Source organism: Rhipicephalus microplus, chromosome 4 (genome assembly GCF_043290135.1).
Source record: "Rhipicephalus microplus isolate Deutch F79 chromosome 4, USDA_Rmic, whole genome shotgun sequence".
Classification (NCBI taxonomy): domain Eukaryota; kingdom Metazoa; phylum Arthropoda; class Arachnida; order Ixodida; family Ixodidae; genus Rhipicephalus; species Rhipicephalus microplus.
This window is the reverse complement of record NC_134703.1, coordinates 165758409-165780135: the sequence shown is the minus strand read 5'-3', so window position 1 is coordinate 165780135 and position 21727 is coordinate 165758409. Positions and strand designations below refer to the sequence as shown.

The following is a 21727-nucleotide window of genomic DNA, read 5'->3' as shown; positions in this document are numbered from 1 at the left end:
AGAAAGATGTTGTTCCGAAAATCACACAAGAAATCCTTTGTATTTTAGTCTTGAACTACACATTACACTAGAAAAATAAATAACGGCATACTAGAAATGAGCACAGAAATATAGATAAACTAAGTTTCATTTAAATTGATCAAAAAATTTAAAAAAATAAAAAAAATCTAAAGCAGTGTAAACCCTTTGCCTAAAGAAATGCAGTCGTTGTAGACAGCACTGTTGAGCTTAGCAGTGCAACAGCTTAGTCGCTAAGCTGTCACAGCAGATTGCTGGTGTCACCTCGAAGACTGTTGCTTCCGAGATGTCAGTGCACGAGCTTTGAGTGTAACACATCATTTTCTTTTAGCTTGTTGCACATGCGGATTTAGACACAATTGCACAACGAATGTGGCAATGCCCAGCATTTTGCAGCAAGTAGCCAAAGCGTCATCACTCACCACATTATGGGGCAGGGCCAACGTCAAGGGCGTGAAGGAGTGCAACTGCGGAGGCGTTGGTGCATAATGGTAGTGGTGCTGGTGAATGTGGTGATGCAGGTGGGCGTGGCCCCCCACTTGCCTCCCCAGCACTAAATTATGGAAGGAATCGACAACAGGGAATCAACACAGGTATATATCTGCTGAACCCTCGGAGAATGGAAAGCTCCTATATCAGGGTCAATGCTCAAGTGGAACAGCTACCTATAATATAATACGATTAGTTTCGTACTTGAATTTTGCACCACTATTCATCTTTCAGTTTTGATTGAATTGCTGCTAAACAGAACATATCGCACTTGTTCATTCCATTTCCTCCTGCAAGCTCCAATTTAGTAGTTGGCATAACAGACCAATCTAACTGGACAAATAAAGCAGCAATTGTTCTAAACCAATTAGAGCACTGAACAAAAAAATTCTGTAATAAAAAATTTTTTTGACGATTTACTTGGAAATCATAACATCATAGCATGGCTGGCTAGACGAATGCCTGCTGTTATGAGACGGCTAAAGGTCTTGAGACTAGCAGGGCATGGGCACATGCTTCAATCTCCAAGAGACGTAATTCGTAAGGCAATCAACGTTTACCAAGGTTGTTACTATTACTATGCACCTATTTTATATTTATATTGTAGCAAGAGCGATTAAAATTAATATATTTTACTCCGTTTCTAAATACAGTACTAAGTGCTCTGGTGGATCAAGGAGACGAAAGCAGCCTCTAGAGATCCCCTTGCACGCACAATGCATGGAGGCCGGACGAAGAGCTTTGGCTTTTGCATGGGCTTTGAATCTTTTCGCGACCTGTGCTGGAGTGCATTGGGGGGGGGGGGGGGGTGCACATTAATTCTGCACAGGCTCAGCAAGTTCACGCTGTGCTTACATTTTCTGGGTCCCTTCGCTCTATCCCGCATCAAAATGGCTTCAATGCATTGACGTAGCTACAGTGCAATGTTCTAGCGAAAAGTGACCCTTCACACTGAATCGACAAGCAATCTTTCAGAGGAGCATGAATTTGGCATCCCGGGAAAATGTGCGCGATGTTGGCGACAAATAAGGGACAAACTTTTTGCGTGTGCTGGATGGCGAAAATCGTTCCAATGACCAAAAGGAGGTGAATACCCTGCCATCCAAGAACTGTCGACGAATGGGTTGGTGAACAGCAGGAGAAAGGCCCGAGTGCGTCTTACAAGCACATTCAGGTGAAGGCTCGACATGTTGCAAGTGGATTGAAAATCGCCTGCAGTGAATTTAAAATTACGAAGAAATGGGTGACTAATTTAATGAATCGGCATGGGCTCAGCCTGATGCGGTGTACGACTATTTGTCAAAAGCCACCGGAGTAATATGACGAAAAAGGAAGCCTTCTTGAACTTCGTTCGTTAACAGAAGGTAAAACACGCCTACACGCTCGGCCATATCGGCAACGCCGATCAAGTGATATGCCAAGCAAACGAACCGTGTCAGCAAAAGGTGAGTGGCAAGTGCACCTGACAACTACTGGCAATAAGCACAATTGTTTTACGGTAATGCTGTGCTGCACTGCCGACGGCCACAAGCTGCGAGCTTTTATTGTTTTCAAGCAGTAGACGATGCTCAAAGAGGAATTCCCCCCTAAAGCCATTGTTCGCGTCAACGAGAAGGCCTTTTTCAAGGAAGAGATTGTGCTGAAATGGTTCCGCTTCGTCTGGCTCTGGCACTCAGGTGGTCTTTTCAGGCCCAAAAGCATTCTTGTTCTGAGGGCACATCATGGAATGCGTGAGCATAGTTTTTGCGAAGTGCGAGATCACAAATCCTACGTGAAGGCTCAAGTTGTAGTTTGCTGGCAATAAACTTTTTGTTTTGTTAATGCGGTTAATTTCTTAATTTACTTGCAGATTTTTTCCCGATTTCAAGGCCAAAAGTTGGGGGGGTTGTGTTATATTCGGAGTAGACTTATACGCGGCAATATACTGTAGTTCTACTACATTCCCGAGAAGTCAGTAACGAATTGTAACGCACCCAGTGGGTGATGAGATGACCACTTCGGCCTGAACGTTGGGGTCCAGCACAACCGCCTCTCTAGCCATCTGGATGCCCAGGGATGGGGTCGCTGCAGCTGCCTGGCATCCGCCACTATTCTCCGCAGACAAAGAGGATCCCACTCCCCGGCCACTGCCATCGAGGCCAGCTGGTGGTGCTGCTGCTGCGTTCCTCGTGCCCTGTGCCAAGAGGGCACCGGAGGCCCTTTGTTCTGCACACACGAAGACCCCATCCAGTCCCGCTGGCGAAGGCAGTCCCTCAGTTGGTGAAGGAGGTACGGCGGCAGCTGCTGCGGCTGCGGCAACGGCGACAGCAAAACCTGCTGCAAGCCCCGCAGCTGCTCGCTGGGCTTCCATCATGCGCTGCAGGGCCAACGCTTCTTGCTGCCTGCAAGGACAAAAAACGACATCATTCATGAGGAAGTGAGAGCACAAAGATTACGACATGCATGGCTTTTCCCTGTGAAAGAGCCAATCTACTGGTATAACCCAGACCTGGCTTAAAAAAAAAAAGAGAGTACACACTTGTCAAGGTATACAGCTGACTCTTGTAAAACAAAACCTGAAGAGACTGGAAAATATGTTCTGTTCAACAGCAGTTCCATTTACTGGGGGATGAATAGGGGCAAAGAATCCAAGTATGCCAATCGTGCTAAGGCAGCTGTTCCATTTAAGCAGCTGTTCCATTTAAGAGGACATGCAAGTCGAAAAACTAAAGTTTTTTTTGCAAAATTACATTTACAAACTTTTATCTGAAGCTTAGTTGTTATACTTTCATGATCAAAAAAACTGTGAATTGTAATTAAATTTCAAGTATGTTAAAATTGCTCTCAAAGAGTGTAGGGTGGCTACGAAGAACTAAAAAGAGCTCATTGTCTAGAGTCCCCTGGAAATTGTCAGCTGGCTGCTTGCCATTGAATTTTGCAACAGGAGTTCCCTAAAGCTACACGATCAAAATAACCATGATTGCCAAACTCTCGTGATGACAGAAATCATCTTAAAAAACATCTTTTCTGCATAGATGAGCTTTCACTTGTATCTTCAAAATGCATTTTTCTTAGAATCCAGTTCTAAGCAACTTCTCATAGCCCAATCGGGACGAAATTTCGCCCACATAATTATTAGGACTGTATGTGAAGGGTGCAATACTGCCTTTAATACTTGATATCACCTACATAATTACTATACAAACCTATAGTAAGCAATTAGTATGAGCTGGGGATTCGAACAATTCTCACATTCCAATTTGTCGTGCTCATTAAATTGCCGAAGTCCTTTCTTGATACTTATTTGATACTTGATGTTATGATCTTGCTCCTTCTGCTGGGGCCCTTAAATGGGCCTGCAGTATTTTGTAAATAAAAACAAAATTTGCATTCTACAGTTAACGTAAAGTAATACTAGTCATTATTGGCTCAAAAACGTTTAGTGAAATAAAAGGTTTGTCCAAAATGAACTATACTTTGCAGATTGTCATGGCATAAAACAAAAACTGTGCTAGTTTCTAAAAAAGTCTAATTAGATAATGAAAATCAGCCTAAAAAGACTATATATACAGCAAAAAATTGATTTGAGTGGGCTACTTAGCAATGCAACATTTTTTTCCCCCAGATCGCATCTCCCTTTAACAAAGTTCTGTTAATTGAGAAGCTACTGTATTGTCAAAAGACGAGTGCTGCATGTTGCTCTGCATCTCTTCACAATCTTATACCGTTGGACAGCTTTGCAGGGCACATGCTCTAAGGAGCAGTTCTTGTGCCTACTTATTTGTCTATTACATCAGTGCCTTTTATAGAGATGTTCAACTGTATCCACGCGAGGTTCAACTTTCTTCCACACGAGCCAAGCTCCTTTGTGGCCGTAGACGATAGATAGGCTTCTTCTCCAAGACCTGCCTACTTTCACTGCATGTGCACATGCCTGCCTGCTCGGAACTTCACTTCGAAAACCCCAACCCTCCCCCACACCCCACCCAAAACAAAAATGCGCCAGCTGGAGATAATGCTTCGTCCCACCATCTCCAAAGATTTCACAGGCTGTGCCTGTCCATAATAGCACTATATTAAAAGGGTTTTTTCTTTAGTTCAATCTCCACTTTACTAGAACAAATTCCTGGTCTGTTAAAAATTCAGAATAGTGAGCTTTAACATTAAAAAAATTTGAACTAAGAAAACAAGATTTTTACAACAAGAACTAAGAAAACAAGAATTAGAACCAAGAAAACAAGAAAACAAGAAAGAGAAGCCTCCGCTCGCTGGGTGTCGTTTCTCTTGTGTTTAGGGCTGGCGGCGGCGATTCATGTGGTGTGAGATGCCAGGCTAAGTGGAACGAAGCTTCCGTCGAGGTGGCTGCTTGAATGAGAGGTTCCCTTGGCAAATTACCTGGATGGCGTAGCTGATTAAGGTGGCGGCGTGTGGCCTTTCCATCAATGTCAACGAGCCATGACCGCAAACCTATGAGTTTGAGTGCCGTCGCTTTAACCCAGCCGGGCTTTCTGTGGAACTGGCGGGCGTATATGCGCTGTCCACTTTCAATTTTCCTACTATGCGGGAGCTTTTGTTCCTCCGTTGGTGCTTTCGCTGAGGGCTCCGGGACAATTGCTGTCAGCTGGGTTCTCATTTCTCGTCCGAACATCAATTTCGCCGGCGTTTGATCAGTAGTGCTTTGAACAGTGTCGTGCTGTCTGAAGAGAAAGCGTGCGATGCAGCGTTGCATTGTCCCAGTCTGGTCTTTAGTAAGGGCGCGCTTTAGCTCAGCCACGTAGCGCCCGGCTTGTCCGTTCGTAGCCGTGTGGTAAGGAGCTGATGTAACAGACGAGACGCCGTTGTCACTGTAAAACTTGAGAATCTCCGTGGACACAAACGGAGTGCCGTTGTCCGAGACCACCTTGCGCGGTAGGCCAAACGTTGCAAACAACGACCGCAGAGTGTCGATAACTGCTGCCGATGTAGTTGTAGCCATTTGTTTTACCTCCAGCCACTTGGTGTACGCGTCTACAACCACCAGGAACGAACACCCTTCGATAGGTCCAGCAAAATCGATGTGCAGGGTGTGCCAAGGCGTGTCTGGTCTTTCCCATTCAGGAATAGGGGCTCTTGGCGGGCTTCCGTGGTTGCATTGGCAAGGCTGGCAATCGTGAACTGTAACGGCGTTTAAGTCATATAGTGCCGATGACGTTAGTGCTGTTCGGCTTGTATCTTGCGTCTGGCCCTGCTGTGCGTCGACATTGTTGTTCCGTTGCACTGAAGTCTTCGGTCCAAGCTGTTTGCGCTTCGAGATGCATGCCCTTTTAATGTGTCCCAGTTTTTGGCAAAAATTGCAGGTCGCTGTCTTGTATCGACATACCTGGGGATCGTGCATGTCATCGCATCGCCAACAGCGCTGTGTCTTTCTGCTTGATTTCGCCTTAGACGTGGAATGACCTGACTGCTGGCTGGTGTGATGCACCGGCTCGACGTTCCGTCGAATATCCCTCTGCTGGTGACCGGCGCTCTCCGCTCGTTGGGCGATGTCGTAGGCTTTGGAGAAGGTGAGACCCGTCTCCGCGAACAGGCGTTGTTGTAGGCCTGCGTCACGCAGTCCGCACACAAAACGGTCACGCAACATAACGTCCAAGGGGAGCATAGTGGTGTTAGCAGGTGTGGCAGTCGATCCTCCCTCCTGCGCAGTAGCTGCAGCTGTCGCGGTCAACGTCCCGAAATTGCAGTCAGCAGCGAGCTTTTTGAGAGTCGCTACGTATTCGGCCACTTTTTCGCCTTCCAGTTGGTCTCGCCGTTGGAAGCGGGCTCGACAGTAGACCTCCGATGGCCTTGGGTCATAGTGCTCTTGTAGCGCTGCTACGATGTCGTCGTAGTCAACGGCTGCTGGAGTGCGTGGCTGAATCAGGGCACAGACTGTGTCGTATGTCTGCTCCCCACACAGCGTTAGCAGGTTGGCCCTCTTCATTGCTGCATCAGTGATGTTGTTAGCTTCGAAGTAAAATTGCAGGCGTCCAAACCACGATGACCATGATGAGCCATTGAATTCGGGTAGCCGATTTGGGAGCCTGTGCGTAGCCATAGCTTGTAGCTTGTCAATATCGTTGCGTAGCGTTGGTCCTAATTCACTTCCTCGTCGCCACTGTTATGTCCGGTGTTGTCATCGGCCCATGGACGTACGCGTTGGTCGCGGTAGTCCAAAAAGCTCAGACAGCCTCGAACGGTTAAAAACAAGTTTATTCCTATTCGGATGGAGGCCGCGGCCGAACTGTTGGGGGAAACGACGGTGGCTCGTTTCCGCCGAGCGGGGGAAGGGGAGGAGTCAACATCTGGAAGCAGTTTCAGCAACCGGTCCTTCGCGGGTTCGCTCGCTCGTGACACCGGCGTGCTTTGAACACAACACCAATAAAAGCCAACACAGGCCATAACCAGATCCCATCTGTAGCATGTCGATTCATTTTTTGCGTGCTTTGTTTGATTTGGTCAACAGGGTCAAAACAGCGATTTGACAACGCCTGTTTCTAAGTCAGTTGTGACCAATGTGCAACATTGGTCAGCCTTGTCTGGTGAGGCACCATGAGTGGGCCACAGCGCGAAAGAAAATCTCGAGATCATAGCTGCTGCGAGGAGCCACGACGTCAAGTCCTGTACTCGCGACTGGTGAAAAAAAAAAAAGACCTCTCGCAAAAGTACACGCAAAAATAAAGCGAGGATTTCGCGGACCGAAGACTGGTGACTGTACCCCCTTCTTGAGACGCAGTTAGTCAAATTGATTGAAAAGCGGAGGATTCGTGGCCATGCTGTGTCAAAGGAGATGGCGCAAACGGAAGCGCTAATGTTGGCCTGCGTGATGAGCTTCTCACGTGAGTTTCATGTGAGCTGTGTATGATTCCAGTGATTCATGACCAGGCCAGGGGCGATTCTGGCCGACGTGGTGGCAGCAGAGACAGTGGCGAGTCGGGTGATGATTGAAGGAACGAAATTGGTGCCATCAACGTTGCGGCGATTGCTTCAAAATGAAGTTCTTTTGTAAACGAGATTGTGACTGTGAAGTTGCGACTATAAGCATGCGGGCTATACGTGAAGATTTTTTTTTCTTTCTTTTTTCGGGGAGTTCAAAGTTAGAGAGGCGGGTTATATGCAAGAAAGTACGTGAACTCAAGTAATACAATTAGTGGTGCATTTTACTGGTCATTTTGGAGCACTAATGTCACATTCAGCTCGTCAATATGAAGCTCTTCGAGATTGGCCCACCGGTTCTTTCAGAGCACCATGCTCCATCTTGAAGGGCAACGTAAATCTCATCACACGATTTGCACTTCGTTTGTTTTCAACAGAAGACGCAGCAACAGCCTACAATTGCTCGTGCAAGCAGCTGCTGCACATTAGACTAGGACGACCATGATCTGGCTCAGATCAAGAGCAGTGAGCAGTCAGAGCATCGAGTCAGAGCAGTGATGCCCAGCTAAATGTGCCGGAAGACAAGACAATGGCCCTTCTAGTATAACGTGCCCGCATATCTCGATTTGAATCGTTTCCATCAGCAGGCTAATATGCAAAAATGTGGCCCTCACCTTAGCATGTACAGGGAGTGCTGGTACATGCACCGCCTCTGCATCTCTTGCATTCTCTGCTGAGTGTGAAGAGAAGAACACAGAACCTACAGGAAAGTTTTAACAAGACCGTGCAAAAACATAGAAACTATGCTTGAAAGGAGTACACAACACACACAAAACTTTGTAGGCCAGGTAATTTGTGAGATTACTATGTGTGGATACCCACACCTAATAAAAATATTACTGGCTGATACAGCATAGGACAAACTCAACTTTGAAGTGTACGCTGCACAAATGAGCAGAAAACTGGGCACCTCACACCACCAACATGAACTCTGTTTTAATGAAGACAACCGACATCCCAATACATCACAAGTTTGGACTAGCTGATGTGCATCCTCCCAGTGCTCTATATGTCGCAGTTGTCACAAGATGCTCAGGTGCAGGTGATGCCAGGTGCATTGCTATTTTCCGTACTCACATGGTCGCCTGAGTTTACAAAACCAACCCGCTTCTCTCAACACTCCCCTCTCATATCGAAGCTGTGGCTGGGCACTCCCTACTGAAAAGTTCCGTATGAAATCTTGCGGAAAATATATGGACTCCGTAACATTTCCTTATGCTACATACGGAAAACTAATGGAGTTTTATGGAAATATACGGAAGTTGTATGGCATTTACGGAAAGCTTCTTATGGAGTATATGGAAGGATAAGGAAATTGTATGGCGTATACGGAAAGCTTTTTATGGAGTATACAGAAAGATAAGGAAAATGTATGGCATATATGGAATGCTTTTTATGGAGTATATGGAAGGATAAGGAAGTTTTATGGCGTGGATGGAGTGAGTTTTATGGAAAATATGGAAAGATAAGGAGACTTATGGGGCATACGGAGAGTTCATTATGGAAGATATGGGAGGATAAGGAAAGTGTATTGAGTGTACAGAAGCTTTCCCTACTGAAACGTTCCGTAAGATGCGGAGACCTCACATACGGAATTATTGGAATATGGAAGACGTATGATGCGGACTCCGCATAAGACGTATGATGCGGGCTCCGCATAAGACGTATGATGGGGACTCCGCATCTTATGGAAAGACGTATCATGCGGAAATTACTGAAATGTGTGCATGTTACGTCTGAATCTAGTGCAAAGCAATATAATGTGTAAATTGAATAGACGTCCACATCTTGAGTACATGCAATACTGTGTACAAATCACAATATTTATTAAATGTGCATGATGAGGGATTGAATCATTGGCATCTAGCTTACTTATTGTTGTGATGCAGAAGCAAAATTACCTTTAAAATAAAATACATTACAAAACTACTAAATTAACATGCTAGCGATCATAAATGGTGTTTACATTGCAACACATTAATGCAGTGTTCTATGCAAGACTTAAAAAACTTATAAAGTTATTATTATCAATAGAGAAGCATTAATATACACATCAGCCCTGCTACAATCAATATGTTTTTTTATTTGTCTGTATGCTCCAGCTGTGAATAGTGACATTGCAGTTTGATCGTACACAAATGAGGTGACTGCACCGCAATTTCACGAGCTCCACCTAAGCCACAGCATGGTGGCACAATGTAACAGCAATTTTAGAACGAAATGTTTAAACATAAATAATAATCATAGCACTGTGAAAGTGTGGCGCTGTGTTTATCTCATGAATGCCTTGTGGAGATCGGCGAAATGCTGCTTGAGGCTCCGGCACCACTGTAAATTTCGAAGGTCACTGCGATAGAACTTATGTGTCCTTCATAGGCACCTGGAAATGAAAATAATTGGCACAAATAATGTCAGAGACACATGTTAGCACAATAGTTTACATGCACAAGAAATATAACACACAGAATGAAACTGAAAATTTAAGGCACACAATCCTTCATGTTATGCATATGTGAATAATAGAAGGAATGAGTGTATAAATTAGTTCTGCCACATCAAATAACAAACAGCATGCTTATCACAGTGAAAATAACTAGGTTGTCACGATTAGATAATCGATTATTATGTCCTTATGAAATTATGATTTAAACGCTTCCTGCACAGTAAAACTTTAGGAACTGCAAGTGAAAGCTCTCAGTGTTCATTTAATAGTGTGTGCATGTACATCTGCTGCCTTTATACTATACAGTTTGTGCACAAAATTGGCATCTTGAACAATTTTGAGAGTTAAACCTAAGCAACTTATGAAGGTTAAAATCAACATGAAAGCAAGCAGGACCAGGCAGGTGCCATTAAAAATCTGTGCAAGCCAGATAACTATAACCGAACTGCACACATATAGGGGAGCAAGAGTAACAGTAATTCGGCTGCTGACTCGCATGTCGCGGTATCAAACCTCGGCTCCATTTCCGATGGAGGCAGAAATGCTGTGGGCACGTGCGCTCAGATTTGGGTGTACGTTAAAGAACCCCAAGTGGTCGAAGTTTCCAGTGCCCTCTACTACGGTGTCTCTCATAATCACATAGTGGTTTTCGGACGTGAAACCCCACATATAAATCAAGAATAACGGAAATAAACTGCCAACAGAAAAGTTGGTTGCATGTGCTATCTGTAAGTGCTTACACCTTACTACATACAGCATGCTCATTCCATTTTAAATACCGATATTGAAAATAACTGCTCTATTAGGAATGTAAAAGGTAAGGTAGAACTGAACGACTCCTCAAAAAGTGACCCTATTATGACATCATGTTTTCTTATAACAAAATTGACTAAGACTCTCAAATATCATTATGCAAGGAAAAAATCTTCAAAAGAACAATCAAGTTTGAAGTCATAATTATTTATATGTCTCCTATGACTATAACCAAGAAATCGACCTCAACATGGCTAATGTTAGTTTTTAAGGCCTATGTTCACTAGACAATGAACTATACCACAAAAAGCACAGCGTTCAGGCAAAGCACCACACAAAAAAAGAAAGCAGTCCTTTTTGTTATTACCTACAATGCCTTTAAAATGGTATTTTTACCTCTACTTTCCGCTTTTTATCTAAGTAACTGGTGTGAAACAAGTTAGCTGAAAATGCACTGTGCCTCCAAAACCTGTTGGTTGAATCTGAATTTTAAAAAAATGGTGAAGCTTGCAGTAAATTAGGCTCCACAAGCCTTGGAACAGTGAGACTACATGACTCTTAGGACTACTTTAGTTACTTGTGTTTTGTTTCTGGGCCTAAGCATAAAGACAAGGGCGTAACTGAATTGCTGCTAACAAACAAATGCTTTCGAAATTGCCCGAGCGTCAAAGGATGCTCAGCCATTTGTTGTTGTTTGCACTGGGCTTTTCTACACCAAACATACAAACCATACTGCCTGGCGACCATCACAGATGTATAGTTTAAAAAATGATGGTAATTTACTCTTCTGAAAATAGTTATTTGCAGAAATGTTTTGAAGAGAAAAGAGTAGTGGTCACGTGGGTACCTTCAGAATTTCGCAGAATGTCGTGCGGGTGTTATTTGTGAGAAAAATTTCAAAGTACCGCTTTTTCTTGCCACATCAAATTTGATCTACATATTAAGTAAAGATGCTTCTTAAAGTATTTGAAGTCAAGTAACATTAGTGCAATTTTTCTGCTACATAGGCTTTGAAGAATTCCGCCAAACTGTTTATCGTTTGCATTTCTTGTATGGCAATACTGCATTTTGTATGAATATTTGAGCCACAAATACTCACTGCACAGAAGTTATATTTTACGAAAAAAAATAATGTTAGGTCCAGATTACAAATATCACTATATAATCGTTTTTGTCCTCATTGAGATGCAATTTGAGCTGTGTGTTTGTCTAATTGAAAATTACTTTTATATGTAAGTTGAAAGCAAATAAACAGTTCTTGTTACATGGCAAGTGTTATCATTACAAATTTTGTTTAAATGAGGAAAATGATTTTTGAAGTCTCCTATTGAGGGCCATGGGGAACTTCGGAACGGAAGCTGTCGTACATCAAATGCAGGAAAACAACCATCATAAGAAAACTTCAAAAATTCATTTCCACTTTAAGACAAAGTGTAATCATATAACTTGCCATATAAAGAGAACTACTTCCTTGCTTTTGATGTGGCGAAAAAATTGCACTAATATTACTGAGCTTCATGCACTACACACAAGCACCTTTACTTAATACCAAGGCCAAATTTGGTGTAGAAGAGGCAGTATTTTTGAAACACTTTACTTTTTACAAACAACACCCAGACGACATCCTGGGAAGTCCAGAAGGCACCAACGTGGCTTAATATTTTGTTCTCTGCGATATACTTTAGCATTTTGCTGTTTTCAGAAAAATACAGTAAACGAGCACAATATTTTTTTTTTTTCAAAACACATTTAGGACGGTTGGCAAAATGGCTGGGATGTTTGATGCGTAATTGCCTCACTGCCAGCATTTATTCTTCCGAAGCTCAAGCTATCACCTCTCTGTTACTGCCTCCCTCACATACAATGCCTGCATAGGAAAGAAAAAGAAAGGCAGGTCCGACAAAGTTCACAAGGCAAGATATTTTCATGTTGGATAAATTCATTACCATAAACAGCAGCAAAATAACATTCATTTTGAGTAGTCCAAGACAAGCTATATACCAGCATACTAAGAGCCAAGCACAAACTTTTCAATTGAACATGTGTGGTGATAGACAGGAAGCACTTATTGCAAGACTGATCAGTCTGTAATTAACTAAATGAAGTACAATGCACTGTTCAATCCAACACCACATAGGCATCTTTGCTATAGCAAAGCCATGTGTCATTGATTCATGCACTAGATGGGACAATGCAAATGTAACAAAAAAGGTGAAAAAATAAAACAAGGGAAAAAAAAGATGAAAAGGGGGGATGCAAAGTAGGAGCAGTGTAGCACTACTTTTACTTTGCATTCCCCTTTTCTTTCTTCTTTTTTCTTCTTTTCTATCATTTATCTTTTTTTTGCTTCCCTTACCCCCAACCTCCAACAGGAGAACACTTTGTATCAGCGCAACCTAACTTGAAAAGAAGCAAGGGCTGCACTCTTCTGCGTTATGGGTTTTTTTTTTTCAGACAAACATTTATAACAGGCACACACGCCTATACCAATAGATGATGTCATTACTGACCCCATTTAAACTAACACGCCAAGGATGACAAGGTGACTTCTAAAAATAGGTCCTCCTATCGCAACATCGGCCAGCCTGTCTGAAGCACTTCTACTGTTCACCCTGATTACCCCACTAGATGTTTCCATCTGTCGACTCACATCTTCATTTTGGATAACACTAAGACGAGCTTACATTGATGAATACGCACGAAAGTTTAGTGATGTATCATGTATCAGATTAAGCAACTCTGTTAAAAAATTATTGATAGCTTACTTCCAGGCTTTTTATACTGTAGCCTGAAACTTCGTAATGTCTTCTATGCACATGAACCAGATTGACAACGTAATGCACAACATGCTTAAGAATACTGCGGGGAACAAGATAACGACAAAACGACCAGCCACCCAAAATTTTCGCTGTACATGTTTATAAAATGTTTATGTACCCCAAACGAGGTGCTTATGATACAAGCCGAAAAAACCTACAAGTAGGGCCTTGGAGTCTTCTGGAAGTAGACGTGTTGCATTTTTTCTGTAGAGGGCTTTACACCCATAAGTGAGGAACAAAACTCCTGTATAATGAAGAATGTTGGCAGCTATCAGTTATAGAAAAACATAATGCAGCTAATCTTCCCCGACACATCTGTACATTTAGAGAGGTGACGTAGCTTCTGTGATTCTGGCAGTAACTCCAACAGGACCAGTGCGAAAATTGGCACTACTTGGCTAGACAAATGTCCAAACATGCCTGCCCGACTCCCTCTAGCCATCCTGGCTGAATCTGACACATAATTTCTTAACTGCTGGCTGGACAAAAACAAAACCACTGAAGCACTCACAATACACAGCGTGAAGTTCCTCTGGAGTGGTCAACTTCGTCTTCTGCGATGAAAGAGCAGCACAGTGTACAGATAAGGCACTCCTTGCAATGGTTTTCAATGCCACACAGTGACCTTGCTGTTCCTGTCGAAGAGAGCTTCGGGAGCTTGGAGGGTGCTTGCTCTTTTCTGGGGGCTGCTGCCGCTCCTCGTTTTCTGCTCAAGGTCAACCTGCATAAAGTTGTAGAGGAGGCTTTAAGAGTTGTATATAATGATATACAAATTTTCGCTGAACACACATTTCCTCGTGGCACACTGAGGAATTTCTTATAAAACTTAAGGCCTCGCATATGCAAACATTTACAATCGATCCGAAGATGCACTCGACTCTAAAGAAGCAAGTTTGTTATGTAGTGTATATAAAGAAAGGTCATTCAGCACAACCACAACTACAGTTCCACACGAAAACGACATTTTACACGATCCTGTTTATTTACATGGTCCATTTTATTTTATTTACACGGTCCTGTTTTACACGATCTGGTCTGCATGAACTCTTGAACCGGGCACCATATAGGTTGAAAGACACACACAGACTTTGAGACAAACCTAGTTTCCCGTGGAGCATCCTCTTGCACTATAACAACACATCTCAATCTAGTTAGTTGGTCAGAACGAGGTGAAAACAGCTCGCACTTGAAAAGCACGGGCAGAAAGAATGACGCCTGCACCCTGTGCTTTCTGTACATTCTCGTTGAGGGTGCAGTTTTCACCTTATCCTTATGCAATTTCGCATTTATAACATTGTTCACTGTATAATCTTTGTGGCGTTAAAGTGTGTGATACCATCATGTGTATCCCATGTAATTTATAAAAATAGAATACAAGATAGCTTGATTCAAAAATAACAAAGTGCATCCAGCGCCATGTCCTGTAGCCATTCTTTAGGCAAGTGGCAGAATGATTTATCCTTCAAAACATATCTTACTTGTAACCACTACAAGAGCTAACTCGTACACTGGCACATTCTGTTTGCCTCTTCAGATTATAAGGTACCTTTTTTACACCAGAAAATCTTCAAGAAGAATAGAAGTGTTGTAATTGTGAAGAAAGAAAAGTAGAAGGAAAAAAAGATATTGATTGATTTGTGGGGTTTAACGTCCCAAAACCACCATATGATTATGACAGACGCCGTAGTGGAGGGCTCCGGAAATTTTGACCACCTGGGGTTCTTTAATGTGCACCCAAATCTGAGTACACGGGCCTACAACATTTCCGCCTCCATCGGAAATGCAGCCGCCACAGCCGGGATTCGAACCCACGACCTGCGGGTCAGCAGCCGAGTACCTTAGCCACTAGACCACCGTGGCGAGGCAGGAAAAAAAAAAGATAACCTGCCGTGTACAGGGACCGAGCCTGCGAACTTCGAATAACATGTCCGATGCTCTATCAACTGAGCTACCATGGCGGCTATCCCTCTTCCATTTTGTACGGTATATATGTGCATTTATACTTGGAAGAGTCAGTCAGCGCTGCCTGTTACCATTATGGCGAGTGTGGGACACCTTTTTTTTGCCTACTGGCAATTACATTACGATTTCAATTACGTTACGATTACTTCCAATATCCCTATACTTCTTTGGCAGCATTATGCATCTGTCCGTTCTCAGAAAATCTGCTAGTCACAGGAGGAGGCAATAGTTCGCCCTCCCACCTAAATGCATGTTCAATACATGCACAACTGATCAAAAAAAAAAAAAAAACAAGTCACACACCGCTAAGATTACCGAGATTCACTGTTTCAGATTCATGAGTAAAGGAAAGAACTATAAATTTAAGGGTTTGTTGTCTTTGTTGAACACATGATAATGAGAACTAGCAGACAATGATGCCAAACAAACTATAGGTGATGTTATCAAAAATAACTTTCACAAAATTGTGAAAAGAAAAGTGAACGAAAACGTAACTTGGCGGCAAGTTACTAATGGGTTGACATTTTTTGACAATTGAATTGACATTACTTTTTATAACATCCCTATATTTTCCTGAGTAATGTTGTCAAGTAATTCTCATTATTAGAGTGGTGAGTAGGCTGACAAAGAAAGTATATGGCATTGATACTTCTTTTGAACACCTAAAAGTTTGAGGAACTTAAAAGAGTGGAAGCTACTTTGAGTAGACCCGAATATTTAGTTGGAGCGAAAAAAAAAACGTACACACATTTTTACCAGGCTTTTTAACCTATTTTGAGACATAAAAGTGTATGCTGCCAGTAATGTTAAGTACCATTACTTTTGTCACACTATGCACTGTAGCAGGTGCAGTTAGAGTGGTGATAGTGAAGGATTAATCAAGCACGCCACCAACTGCGTTCACATCAATGGTCGCGTATTTTAAAAATAAACCTGCTGTATAGTAAAAAAAAATTTTAGAGCATTTATGATTTTTCCCAGATCAAGTTGAACCGACTGGGTAAGCAAACCATTTGCATAAAATCAAAAGGCATAAAGTGATTCATGTATTATAACTATGTGAACAATTTCAGCAATGCAGGGCAAAGTGACAACAGTTCTATTAAAAACCCCTCTCATTATAACATGCATGAAAAGCACGACACCAGAATATTTTATAGTGCATGTAATATCGAGACTACTAGACTGTCTATTGACCTTTTAGAAGAAGGGTATCTCCTTCACATTCAAGGGGCAACCACTTAGCCTTTTCCTGAGCTTTTCTGTGAATATTTCCTGAATTTCAGATATCATTAGGATTGATTTAGAGTAAACAGATTTTGCTTACGCATTGAAACCTAGTTCTGTATGTAACTGCAATTATGGGTGCCAAACCATCTCAAATTAATTTTTAACATTTCACTTATTTTTTAACTGCAGCAGCACAACTAGCTATGGGTGCCCAAAAAGTAGCAAGAAACAATACCTTTACCTCTTTGAGCCTTTTGGAAGTGTTCAGCTTCTCAGTGCTCACCTTACAACATTTTTTTTAAAATACGTGTTTGTATGCCCACTGCTCTTGCTTTTTGTACAGTGAGGAGGAGCACATGGCAAGAAGAGACAAGAAAGAAGCATAGCGAAAAAAAGCGAAATAAGCGAGGACCTCTTTTATATCGTACAATGTGTGTAACATTACTATTGCGACCACATATAGACAAATTATCACGGCTATGTATCCATTGTAGAGTCATACACAGCTGCAACACCACGACTAAATTTCAACCTTGTGTTGGTTTAGGATCCCTTTATAGTGGCAAGCTAATGATATCTGCATTTGTTTGGCACATACTAAGATGCAGTGAAATGTGATATGGTAATCTCATTTAGAATGCACGTCATGTGGCTTCATTGTATATGTGGCCACAAGTAACTCTGGTTGCAAGCAATATGGCAGAGCCTAAACAGACGTCACCGACCACTCCAATCTGAACTTGCCTTTGCTACTTGCCCATTATCATCCCAGCAAAAAATGAATAATTGAATCTGCTACAGATAAGTGCTAGCTTATGCTAAGGACCAAGTATGAAGGGTGTTTTGTCATTATTGAGATCAGTTATTTGTTCAAGAACACTTGCTGTCAAACACAAATACATTGCTGTCGAAGCATCAAGACTCAAATATAAAGCAAAAAGAAGTGTCTCTTTAAAAATTACAGGCCACAAGGCAAGATAAATATTTGATATACTTGGGATGTAAGGCACGCACAAGAGGTGCTGCCATATTATACTTTTCCTTGTGTTGAAACCTGCTTGCTTTACTCACCCAACACATCTGTAAAGATGCCGTAAAAACACCAAGGAGCTGATGCAGCAAGGTTGAGCACATGTCCAGGGATTCCACCATTCCTAAGCAGCCCTACTGCCTCCACAGTCCTGCAACCATTTGTAAGATAAATATAGTTCTACCCAAAGTTCTTGGTTTACAGACACACATGCAAGACGCATAACCACTCTATAGGAAGTTTGCATGATAATGCGCTGGGTAGCAAAACGGATGCCAATATCAAGTATCCCGGCCTGCCGCTTCTTTCTTTCCGTTCTTAATTAATCAATCCATGGTTATTAAATGTTCCCCCAATGTGAAGTGTGCTGGCAGTCCGGTGAAGAATTGCAATGTATTTAGAACACAGTCCAATTCATGGCAAGTAAGCATGCAATAGCGTTTTGTCAGCTCTTCGAGAAAAGAGCATGAAGTTTAGCTAAAACCCATGTTTTTTATAAACACCATTCAATTTGATATAAAAGTTGTGAGCATTATGTAAAGGAACACGGATTCATGTTTAATCAATGATTTCTTATAATGTACTGATATGAATGCAACTAACTGAATATGAAACGATCAATTTTGCTCGAGAATTTAGAGTTATGAACACTATCGCACTTGCCTGCTGCATCTTGTCCAAAACAGCGGCAAGATAGGCTAGTTTGTGTAGGTGAGTAGTAATGAGCAGTGCAAAGTAACAACAAGCAACACCAGTAACAACAGTATGCGGCAAGCACAGACTGCCAACTGTATACATTATTACACAAAAGTTCGCCTGAATATCAGTCAGACAACTTGTGCAAATGAAGGTCCAGTTGGGCATGAACAAGTTACGAAATCAACAATGCCCGCTTTCACTAACAGGACCCTCATTCACATAAAGTATGCAGCGATAGGCCCCTACCGAGGTACGTCACAGCATGATGTCACTGGCACATGTAAAAGGTGTGGCTGGAAAAACACTCCCGCTGGTGGCTCAGCCCGGTACAGTCGTGTGGTGTTTGGGGCAAGTTTTAATTTTTCAAAGCTTACACTTCACGTTACAATGTCGACATTAGCTGTAGTATGTGTCAGCAAACATCCAGCTGTGTGGTAAAATATTTGCCACGCTGTCTGTTTATCTTGAAGTGAACACACGTGGTGGCCTGTGCGAGCAACAGCGGCATAGTCTTCAAAAATGTGCACTGTTGATTGCGGCATGTAGTGTGCATTGAAAGATATTGAGAATATCGGTTCAACTGAGAATACTGAGTGTGGTGTGTGCAGTGTCAATAACAATGTGTCTTGTTTACGAAGACTAGCACTCATGGCAGGGACCGGTCGATGAAAAAACTTGATTCGACATTTTAGTCAAAGTAAATGTGCACTTGACGTGACCATCTGCGAGTGGGTACATCTCGGTGTTTGCGCTGTGTGCAGAAAAAAATTGCAAGGTCACCGGGCTGGAAGATACCATTTGCTGAAGCTGCATGTATGAATCGCCCCGACGAGTACGCAAGCTCAATAAAGGTATAACTCGTTTTATCGAAGGCCTCATATTTCTTCATGTAATAAGCAGAGATTCTTGTTTCACATATACTCAGTACCTTTACCGCTCGATATTCATGAAGTGACAATGCAAACAACAAGTTTGTGTGTTAGGTCCTAAGGGAGCAATGTAAATATGCAAATAAGTTGTACGTGTCGGATGCAGCGATGTAACTGCACAAAAGATTACGTATATATTAGGCTACAGGTTTAGAATCGCATACATCTCGGTGGTCTATCAGGAACGTCACAAACAACTTCCTTGCCAACCAGCCCTTGCACAGAGGGAGGGAATGGCTGGCACGGTGCTCGAAGTGACGTCACACTATTTGCAAACATAGAGAGGTTTCTTACTTAGGCAACATTTTGCACAATATATTTTTTAGATGCAAGACTGTACTCATCCACATTGATCATACTGATGTCTTTTGTTGTTACTTTGTGCTATGAGTTACTAGGCATTTAGTCACCATGATCTTTAAAAGCTAATTTCAGTGTTCTCTCTCATATTGCTGACAACTTTGTTGTTGCATAAATTGGGCAAAAAAGCAACACAGAAAGGCTGTCACAATAAATACACCAACATGGGTATTCTCCTGCAAACAAAAGTCGGCACTGGTCCTGTCATTACCCGTCTTCCTTCTCTCTTTGCCTTGTTTGTGCTGAAACAGCCAAACACCTGATGAGTTAGATGAGAAATATTAATGCATCAAAACTATAAGTGCTTGCATCAGCAACTACACAACAGCGTGATAACCGCACCCCTGCCACACAGCAGTGAAACATATTTTGAACATGCTGGCAGTGTATTATTTTATAAAAAGCAACTCTGGCAGATTACAAAATCTCACATTGTGCATGCAAGTTTTCTTCAAAGTCAGGCGTACAATGTAGGTGCTGGCCGGTACATTATTAGTTACAAGCAAAGGCGTCTTGCAGGTACACATGCTGATTGCACGAACACCTCTCTCTCTCTCTCTACACTAGGCACACACATTATATCTTTCAACAAGCACACGCCACTGTTTAGGGGCATAATAACGCTCTACCGTGAACGTATGCTAATCAACCCACTTAGGCGGTTGGCTAGGTGAATCGAGCCAAGTTACAAATTGTATCGCCCGCGAACGTAAACAAAATGCTGCTTTGCATGAAATGGCACTGCAGGCTTCGTTTAATCAACAACGTAGCAAGCGCCGTGTGCGTCTTCCTCACTACATTGCACATATGAAAAAATCGATCACCATACACATGCACGTTGCCGCAGTTGTCTCGAATTAGCTCCAGTAAGGCCGCGCCGACGCGCCATGGCTCTGCTGGCGTTAGCGTTGTCAAAGCGAATCGGCAACCGCACTCGCAAAGGCGCGTAAGGTTGCCGTTTCGCGACGCCTGGTTCGAGTGCAGCAACACACACTTGCACTGAGTGGCATACTTGGTCTACATAAAAAAGTGTCCCCCTTACCTTTAGTTTCTTTCACACTGTCCTGAGGGAAGCGACCACAGGCGTCAGCCGTCACCTCGGAGTCCTCCGAGCGCCCGCCCAACCCGCCGATTCCTTGGACGACTCGCACTTGATCCGCACTCGGACAACCGCGGGAATAGGGCGCAATCTTAGCACATCACACGAACGAGGAACGGCGCTTCCTTGCGTAAATTTAACATTTCGTGCTCTCGTGTGTAGCAGCGCGAACACATAGACGCACCGAAACGGCATGCTCACAGAAACAAAGAAGACAAACAACATGTGGCTTTAGCTGTGAATGGATTTGACTTGGATAGCTGTGTGAGAAAAATAAAAAAAAAAACATCTGTCGCTGCTATAAACTGAAAAAAAAAAGTATGTTATCTGGCAAAATGACTTTAAAAATGATAAACGGTTATTCAAAAAACAAGTTACAACTTATGAATATCTTCGCAGGTCTTTGTTTTGTTTTTGTTCTAGCAGACGACAGCCTCCTACTGCTTCTACGACAGACGTAGTGCGGTTTCACGTTCGGTGCGTGTCGCCGACGCAAAGCTCTACAGTAGTGATATCAGAGTTATCAATTCTCAATGAATCATAGGATGGCTACAAAGCAGTAACATTTTGACATAGTGCAGTACGCAATCTTTCAAGGTATGACATTTCTTTGCTCTGAAGCAAATCGAAGCAAGCCGGCCGGCGCAATCAGCTGATGTCGCCGCTACGCGAGGCATGGTCGTGCGCAATAGCGCCGCGCCCCGCGCTCGCTTTGTCATCAAGCGATAGAGCTACTAAGTGGAATACAGCTAGATGCAGGGATTAATGGCGTATCACTCTAATTCCCTGTGGTGGCCGACTCAATCGCAAGAGAGCCCCGGGAAACAACCTTCAACTGCTCAAGCTTGTGTGTGGGTGTAAAAATACTTGTTTTCATCCGCGGCGGTGCAGCAATCTATAGTTGAAAGACATGCGAAAAGCATGTGACGTATATACAATCCCAAAACATATGCACACAACAATAGA

At 42.8% G+C, this 21727-nt stretch overlaps 2 protein-coding genes across 25 annotated transcripts in view; one reads left to right on the top strand and one right to left on the bottom strand.

Annotated features, from left to right (window-relative positions):
- LOC119172939 (uncharacterized) overlaps window positions 1–21727 on the bottom strand; it is a 1216589-nt gene that overhangs the window by 614665 nt on the left and 580197 nt on the right. For 4 of the 22 annotated variants that reach the window (XR_012894686.1, XR_012894685.1, XM_075891706.1 and 1 more), the window contains exons 12-15: window positions 8052–8137; window positions 2481–2888; window positions 1602–1719; window positions 441–571 (exon numbers count right to left, since the gene is read on the bottom strand). The exons of 8 other annotated variants lie outside the window; for them this stretch is intronic. Coding sequence is in view for 10 of the 14 variants with exons in the window: in XM_075891706.1 (XP_075747821.1) it covers window positions 464–571; window positions 1602–1719; window positions 2481–2888; window positions 8052–8137 (720 nt within the window). In the remaining 4 variants the exon portion in view is untranslated. Of the gene's footprint in view, window positions 1–440; window positions 1720–2480; window positions 2889–8051; window positions 8138–21727 lie in introns of those variants that run through there. 10 more of the 22 variants (XR_012894688.1, XR_012894687.1, XM_075891716.1 and 7 more) reach the window with 4 other exon arrangements.
- Window positions 1–21727, top strand: part of LOC142813823 (uncharacterized) — a 548512-nt gene that overhangs the window by 197663 nt on the left and 329122 nt on the right. The window lies entirely within an intron of this gene.